The sequence below is a fragment of the Diceros bicornis genome, chromosome 14 (genome assembly GCF_020826845.1).
Source record: "Diceros bicornis minor isolate mBicDic1 chromosome 14, mDicBic1.mat.cur, whole genome shotgun sequence".
In the NCBI taxonomy this organism is placed as follows: domain Eukaryota; kingdom Metazoa; phylum Chordata; class Mammalia; order Perissodactyla; family Rhinocerotidae; genus Diceros; species Diceros bicornis.
Genome location: NC_080753.1, coordinates 65,843,428 through 65,852,350, shown reverse-complemented (window position 1 = coordinate 65,852,350; position 8,923 = coordinate 65,843,428). Strand labels below are relative to the sequence as shown.

Below are 8,923 nucleotides of genomic sequence, written 5' to 3'. Positions count from 1 at the left end.
TTTTATGTGCCTACTCTCCATTCCGTGAGCCATAAAAGCACTTACCTGTCCCTATGTTGCTTAAATTTGATTATCCTCTGGTGCTTCTGTGCTCCCTGAGGGTGTCAGGGGTGGAGGGACAGCAGAAAGCTGGGTTGCTTGGCTGGGAGGAAGCAGGGGCAGTGGTTAAGTTATGGAGCGATGAAGCCAGACAACTTTGAGTGTGACACAGATCCTGCCCGACCAGCCTTGTAGTCTTAGAGAAATCACTAACCTCTCTCTAAGCCCCGATCGCCGCATCTGCGGAATGGCCATAATCCCACGTAGCTCATCAGCCTGTCATAAGGCTGTTGGGAAGGCTAAGTGATATGACGTAGTGCAATACCTCACACGTGGTAAGGGCCCGACAAGCAAAGAACTAGCAGGACACTGGATAAATGCCTTCTGACAACGATGAGACAAATATAAAGTAAACCAGAATTTAAGTATTTATTTTGAGTGTTAAAACTAGACATATAAAAAGACATATATAGCTAATGAAAATGTTGAAATAAAGACGGCTCAGGTAAAAAATGTCAACTAAATTACATCTTGTGCTGAAGATACATTTTTTATTGGCTGAATGCTCCATACTAGATTTTTAAAATAACACAAACATTCAGAATTGCAGTTTGTAACTTAGCTCATAGTCATGTTAGATACAATGGTTAAATGGCTTAGAAGAGACAATATTCCGTATTTCTTAATATGCTTTATCAAGCATATTTGTAAAAGATCAAACTTTCACTTCCACTTACTATGATTTCCCCCTATACACCAAATGAACAAACACAACACTGACTTATTTCAAATAACAGATACTGTGTATACTGTACTCTAAAATTACTTGTATTAGTAAAGATATTAATTTCAGCATTGAAAAAGGAGATTCTGTGATACCCACAGAACAATCTGAAAACTCTGACAAGGAGACTACAAATAGAGAATCGCTCAGTTTTCTGAAGCAAATGGTCTGATGAAGTCAGTTAGGGAAACTGACTCTGAAAAAGGTCACAGTGCCCTGAACCTATTCTGGGAAAGGAAGCCAGCAGCCACCGGAGGACAGACAGCACACATGTTCACCAGCAGCTCCTACAGCCTAGCGACTGAGGAGCATCTTCAAACCCCCAGAAAACACAGACCGTGCCAGAGCAGCATTCTTGTAACTACTGAGCAAGATATTTCAAAGGGTAAGAAGTGGTGGAGAGAAAAGAAACTGCTAGAGGGGAAACAGCGGCAGGATTGTTCTGGAGGAGCACAAGGACTGCAGCTGTTTCCAACAGCACCCACGGGTGCCCGAGCCCTCACACACAACAATGGGCTCCTAGGGGACAGGAGCACACTGATGCCGAGTGACACAGCAAAGAAACAGTGAGGGGACAAAAAAAGCTACACTGAAAAGGTGCTGAATGTCTAGCACTGTGAAAAATAAAAATTAGGCAGCAAAATGCAAAATTAATTCATGGACATCTGCACCACAAAAAATCTACCCCAAATATAATGTTTCTATGCAGACCACAAGTTTTTCTAAACATCCACTTGACTTAGGAGACTTAGAGCTATTTGAATGAACTCGTTTTGAAGTGCAGCTGTACAGCTTAGGACAGTTAAAGCTCCAAAGACGTCTATACAGAAGTTCCCAAATCTCTTATCAGTCTCTCTGTGTGTCTTGGAAGCTGCTGACACTAAAAGGCTAGTGCTTGCAACACTGAGAATGCTCCCGCGTACATCTCGGCCATCTCAAAGTAACTGCTCCTGCAGCACTCACCAGGTGACATTCAGAAAGAAGACGCCAGTGGCATCCAGGACCTACTGTAATAAGAGTGGCAAAACAAATACTGCTCGGCCACTTCAAATAAGGTCATTTTGGTTGAAATAAAATATATACCAACATCTTTCTAAGCTACCAATTTGGGGAAAAAAAAAGAGAGAGAGAAAGAAATTGCAAACCTAATGCTTTATATACCAAATACCTTTAGGACACTTAAGAAAGTGAATGATTTTATTACTTGTTATCTTTGGACTGCCCTTATTTTGGAGGTATTTATGTTTTCACCATGGTTGAAGCAGCAGCTTGGAAACAGGTGAGCTGCAAGTGCATGCTGCTCTTGAACTTGTTCAGCAGCTCTTCCAGGAACCTGCGGGGAGAGAGACTACTTTACAACCTGGCAGAAGGAAGGCTGCCTACAGCAACATAAAAAAACAGGCAGGGTTGCCGACTACCCAGCTTTGGCTTCTGCTTGCTGAAAAAGTTATTTATCCATGGATTCTTAACTCAATAACATAAATAAGTTGATCAAAGAAGCTAGTTAAAAGGAATATATATTTATATACATATTTATGTTTATATATAAAAATCTCCCTCCTGTCCCTTTCCCCTAGATTAATTAGACTCCTCCCTAAAGAAGATTAATGTTTGGGCCTGTACATTATTTTAATTTACTTTTTAAAAATTCATGTACACTACAATGCACTCTTGTTGGCACACAGTTCTATGAATGTTGACAACACATCTTAGCAGTCCAATGACCCCACAATGGGGATACAAAAGAGTTCCATTAACCCCCAACTTCTCTTCTGCTGCCCCTTTCAGCCACCTTTCTCCTTATCCACCCCCTCAGCAACTATTGTTTTATTTTCTGTTCCTCTTATTTTGCATTTTTCTCTTTAACAAATATCGGAGAGCAGTGAACTAAACTGGTGAATTATACACCAGAAAAATCTGGGTTCGTTCTACCTCCACCGGGCAAATCATTCTACTACTTGATAACTCAATTTTTTTCCTTAACTTGTCTGATATATCCATATAATTTTAGGGCCAGAAGGGATCTTGGAGTTCACCTTGTTCAGATGAAGCAACCAAGAAGTGGGCTTATCGGTATTGGGGTCAAGAGATTATTTCATGGTTTAACAACGTTCAATACTAGAACACTGTCCCAACAGTAGACTAAACATAGTCCCGGGGCCGGCCACATGGCGTAGCGGTTAAGCGCGCACGCTCCGCTGCTGGTGGCTGGGGTTCCGACCCTGGGTGCACACCTATGCACCGCTTGTCAGGCCATGCTGTGGCGGCATTCCATATAAAGTGGAGGAAGATGGGCACAGACGTTAGCCCAGGGCCAGTCTTCCTCAGCAAAAAGAGGAGGACTGGCATGGATGTTAGCTCAGGGCTGATCTTTCTTACACACAAAAAATAAATAAATAAAACACCGTCCCCGTCTGGGACCAGATCAGGGGGTCTGCTGGTCTTGACTGCCAAAAAAAACCACCAGCCTTTTGAGCCATGTTCCACATGTTAAAAATAATAGTGACTTTTAATATTTTATCACATTTATTTTAAAGAAATGAACAGGGTTGGGAACCAATTCAGACAGATGTTGCAAGTCAGTGAGAGAAGGAGTAGGAAACGGAAGACAGGGTTTTGGGTAGTGCACTGTTGTACAGCCATCCACTTGCCCACTTAGGAACACATACAAGGAACATATAAGCCAAAAAACTGGCCTGCTACCCATTCTCCCAAGCTTAGTCCAAGTCTCCAGGCGACATTCTCCTCCATTAGCCCAGCCTCACGTGTTCTCTCTGCCCTTCCTTTCCACAACATTCACCTGTGCTAGATCACAGCACCCACAGCAAGTTTTTCACACAGTAAGAACACCACAAATATTTGTCTACGGACTAGTCAGCCAAATACAAAGGCAGGTGGACTTCAGTTATGGTTGGCAAAGGAGCAAAGATCGACTGTGTTTCCAATGCCTCAGCTGAGGGTAGGCTGGGCATTTATGAAATCTTCCTGGCCTAGATTTCCTCTCAGGTCAGAATTTCCTGTTGTATGAGTAGCAAATTTTAAACTCAGGCTGAGGTCATTAATACAGCATTAGTGAAACATATACAATTTATTATGTCATATGTACAAATCTACTCTTCTTTAATACTTCATATTATATAGAGCACAGGATGTACATTGCTGAGCTACTCAAAGGAAAAAAAATCATCAAGTCTTGCACTTTACTATGCTGTCCTCTCTTTTACATTTCTCTAAGTATTCTCTTCTTAAAACTTTAAGAGAATAATATAGTTTACTAAGTGAGTCAAACTTTCTTATGACTTTTCAGTACTAGTCACATAAAACACGAAGAGAACTAATTTCTAACTTGTCATAAACCCAGAAGAAAGGTTTTACCTTGTTCTGCTCCTTGTAAGCAGGCAGAGTACAGCTAGCATAATGCAAACTGTTAACGGCTGTTAAGTCCTGCCCTTCCTTAAATCCAAAACCTTGTTCAACACATCTACCTGGCTCCTGAGAATAGCATACAGAACTTACTTTTTATCTGCTCCACTTGAGAGCTGAGGCAGGGCTTCCAAAGCCTGTTTAAAACTAGACCTGGAACACAAATGGCAACGTTTAAGCTGGAATTTCTTTCATATTCCTAGGGGAATTAAGAGCACCATTAAAAATTCTTAAGAATATCTTAAATATAAAAAAACCAATATAAGCCAGTGAAGCATGTACAAATATGAGAAAAAGTAAAAGTGAAAAACAATAGAAAAAGTAAAAGTAAAAGTGAGGGCAGAGTTACCAGATAGAGGCACTGTAGGAGCAGGGTCAGAAAACTTGACTAGGAAATGAAACGACGTGAAAGGCTAAAGGAAAAACTGATTTTCACAAAAGGATGCTACTCATGGTAGATGAGAGCTTAATGTGGACGTTTTTAATTAAAAAAAGTATTTTCAAAACAAAACTGAACTATAGATAAAGCAATTGGTAAGAAAGGAAGGAAAGTAAGCAGAAATAGGGATGATCTTGTGAAAGATTACACAGATGGGGACATTTATAGTATTGACATGTACAGGGCCTGATTTACAGCCAATATCTTACAATAACTGAACACGGTCTTTATGGCATTTAGCTATTATTATATTTAAAATTTGTAGGTTAAGGGAGAGATGCATATATGTATTTTAAAAATTCAACATCATTCCATTTCATGAAAAATGGAAAAGGAAAATTAAAAAACCAACAATTTGGCATGTTTAACTTTTTAAGTAGAAGTACCAGAAAAATTACTGCATCAAACGAAAAGCATTTTAGGGGGGATTATTTGGTAATAACTTGTCCTGTTCACTAAGGAACAGTTCTTAACTTCTTCTCTCTTCTTCTTTTATGACTGGTTGACTGAGGTGAAGAACTAACTACTAAATGTAATTATTCTGGACTTTAAAGAGGTTTTTGATTTCGTATTGTAAAAACATCCTCATCAATGTACCAGGAAACATACTTTTTCAGTAATATTTCTCAAACCAGGGGCAGATATGACAGCAACATGTAGAGAGATTGCAAAAGTCCCAATAGGTCCTAAAACCTGGCACTGGGAAGCCTCAGCAGTCCCTGGTGGGGGCAGGGGGCGGGGACAGGTCACAGCTTGTGGGCACACTGCTCCCTTCCCAATATGAAATCGGCTCACTTCTTCCCTGAAGTGGACAGACGTCTCTGCCATCACCTCCATCATCAAAAGGAATGTGATGCTACTATTCCTTATTTTTACATTATGACAATAATGATGACAATGAAGATGATACCACCTATTATTTGTAGTGCACCAACAGTTAGGTGACGACATATTTTCTCACTTAACGTCTCCCAAAACTTTGCCTAGAAAGTATTATTATATTCCTTTTATAGATGAGGAACTTAGGCTATGAAAGGTTAATTTAGCAGGAATAAATACACAGTTACTTACACAAAGCATGCATACACATCAAATATGGACTGGGTGCTTTCTGTCATCTATTTTTGAGCACTTCATACAGAAAAATCATGGTTGGGAAAGGTGTGGTTAAAGAACTACCGTGGGAGTCATCTAGAAATGGCTTCTGGTCAGTCATGATGAACAGGATTAAGAAGCTAACTTGGGAAAAAATTTTAAAAGTCTTTTCAGTTCTGATGATGACAGTAAGGATGATGGCACAAGCCATGTTAAGAAATGAATGAATAAGTATATCACACGAAGTATCCTTAAATATTTTATTTGTATACTGCTTTGCTTCTCAGGCACATTAACAATATAACCAACCCAGTCTTTCCTAGGTCATACTGCCAATGGAGTAAACAATTTTGTATAGGCAAGTACTTAGTGCTATTTCAGTTCACTTACTGATATTTCAATGATAGGAAATCCTGACTTTCATTCAAAACAGCTAAAAATTATCATCAAATTTCCACTACAAAATTTTGCAGAGAAACCACAAGGCTTCCTCTTATGCTGATATTTACAACGCTTGAAGTGTCCTTCAGAACCTGCTATGAATAGATTGACTCAATTCTTATTTTCTCCTTTTTTTAAGAAGTATGTAATGTTCTGCTACTTCATTTATGAGACTAAGATTTATCTTAGTAAATGAAAAACAAAATTATATTAAACATTTTTTCCTTTATATTATGCTACAAAGAAGCAGTCTTAGGAGTCCTTGGCTTATTGTAGGTCTATGCTTTTTCACTAAAAAATTGATCAATCAAATATAAACTTTATCACACTACAAAATCATGAGCATTCACTCTGATAAGTTATCTTTACAAAGGATTTTATACAGTAGTAAGACAAGCTTTATTTTTAATGCAGTGCTTAGAACAAGAACATTTAGCATCTTACCTGCTTTCAGACGTCAGGTGAATAGCCACAGTATCCCTCAAGGCACAGATTTCAAGCCTTGCCTAAAGATGAGAAAACGACAAAGTGACAATAGGGAACTGCGTCCATTATCAAACAGAAATAAGCGGTGAGGGGGATGGTCTCCAGCCTGCTCACTGCACGGACGGGGTTGGCACAATACCACAGGCATGTAGTTACCTCGACTGCCATGGTGACTATTAGTTATGAACAGACTTTCCAAAACAGTCCAAAGAAATCAGCTATGACAAAGTTTCCTTTTACTGAAAATTAAGTTATAGTCAAGTATGACTGTGAAGGCTGGGAGCCAGATATCTTGCTATGAAAGGTACAAACTGTGCAAAGATTTTCCAGCAATCTGTATTTACTATCTCACCAGTAACTTTTCTTTTGGTCTGCCTGTGAGAGAAAGGAAAGTCTGAAACGCTGTCCCTGAATCATCCCCTCCCCCACTGATTAAGGAAGTGGGTTGGTGACTTCCTCACACCTATGCCCTTCCAGGCACACTGACTTTAATCTCAAAAGCTAAGCTAAAGCTCTAAGGATTCAATGCAATGCCTATTAAAATCACAGCTGGCTTTTTTTTTTTTTTTAAACAAAAAGTTGGTCTCATACAGACAAAATTATCTTGAAAAAGAATAACAGCAGGAGAAAGTCACATTTTCTGATATTAAAACTTACTACAAAGCTACAGTAATCAAGACAGTATGGCACTGGTACATGGACAGACACAAAGATCAATGGAACAGGATTGATCATCTAGAAATAAACCCTTACATTTATGATCAATTGATTTTCAACAAGGGTACCGAGACCATTCAATGGGGAAAGAACAGTCTCTTCAACAAACAGTGCTGGGACAACTGGATATCCACATGCAAAACCCTGAAACTGGATCCCTTCCTTAACACAAAACTTAACTCAAAATGGATCACAGACTTAAATGTAAGGGATAAAACACTCAGAAGAAAACAGGAGTACATCTCTGTGACGTTGGGCTAGGCAAGCTTCTTAGAAATGACATCAAAAGCAGAAGCAACAAAAGAAAAAACAGATAAATTGGACTTCATCAAAATTAAAAACTTTTGTGCTCCAAAGAACACCAACAAGAAAGTGGAAAGACAACCCAAAGAATGCGATACCACGTCACACACACTATGGTGGCTATAATCAATAAGACAGTCACAAGTATCGCCGAGGATGTGGAGGATCTGGACTCTTCATACATTGCTGGTAGGAAAGCAAAGTGGTGCAGCCACTTTGAAAACAGTCTGGCAGTTCATCAAAAGATTAAACACAGAGTAACCATATGGCCCAGCAATTCCACTCCTAGGTATATACCCAAGAGAAAAGAAAACATATGTCCACAAAAAGCTTATACACAAATGTTCACAGAAGCTTCACATTAGTCAAAAAGTGGAAACAACCCAAATGCCCATCAAATGATGAATAGATAAAGAAAATGTGTATATTTATACAATGGAATACTATTCAGCCATAAAGAGGAATGAAGTACTGGTACGTGCCACAACATGAATGAACCTTGCCAACATGCTAAGTGAAAGAGGCCAGTGACAAAGGCCATATTTGTATGATTCCATTTATATGAAATTTTCAGAATAGGCAAATCATAGAGATAGCAAATTAGAGATAGCAAGCAGACTGGTGCTTGTCTGTGTCTGGGGATGGGAGCTGGGAGGAAAACGGAGAGTGACTGCTAATGGGTCTGGGGTTTCTTTCCAGGGTGATGCAAGGTTCTAAAATTGACTGTGGTGATGACTGCACAACTCTGTGAACATAGTAAAAAAAAATAAAATCACTGAATTATATATTCTTTTTATCTTGTAAACACATTGTATGATATATGAATTATATCTGCATAAAACTTTTAAGGAAAAAAACTAATCCAAAGATTACACTTCTTTGCCAGCTTGAAGAAGTGTGACTTTACATACGGATCAGTTGTCCGTGGAGCTCTAGAAGAGCCTCTGACAAGGAAGCCCACATCATGTCCTCCACCTTGGACTCAGTGTGGGTGATGCTCAGGAGACTATTTAAAAGAAACAGCCTTATTCTCCACAAGTGTATAAAACATAAACAACAATAAAAGACAGGGCTAGTTCTTTAAAGTAGAGTTAATTAGAAATTCTGTAACCAATCTAGATAAAAGCTGATTTATATAAGAAATAGTATATTCAGTGAAATTTTTTTCTGTTTGGAAGCAATTGTTTGGTTTCATT

At 39.0% G+C, this 8,923-nt stretch overlaps 1 protein-coding gene across 8 annotated transcripts in view; it reads right to left on the bottom strand.

Annotated features, from left to right (window-relative positions):
* Window positions 1-568: 568 nt before the first annotated feature.
* EXOC2 (exocyst complex component 2) overlaps window positions 569-8,923 on the bottom strand; it is a 200,110-nt gene continuing 191,755 nt past the window's right edge. For 7 of the 8 annotated variants that reach the window (XM_058555396.1, XM_058555401.1, XM_058555402.1 and 4 more), the window contains 3 exons: window positions 6,666-6,727; window positions 4,340-4,399; window positions 569-2,156 (listed from right to left, as the gene is read on the bottom strand). In XM_058555396.1, the coding sequence (XP_058411379.1) occupies window positions 2,063-2,156; window positions 4,340-4,399; window positions 6,666-6,727 (216 nt within the window). In that variant the 3' untranslated portion in view covers window positions 569-2,062. The remainder of the gene's footprint in view (window positions 2,157-4,339; window positions 4,400-6,665; window positions 6,728-8,923) is intronic. The other variant, XM_058555397.1, reaches the window with a different exon arrangement.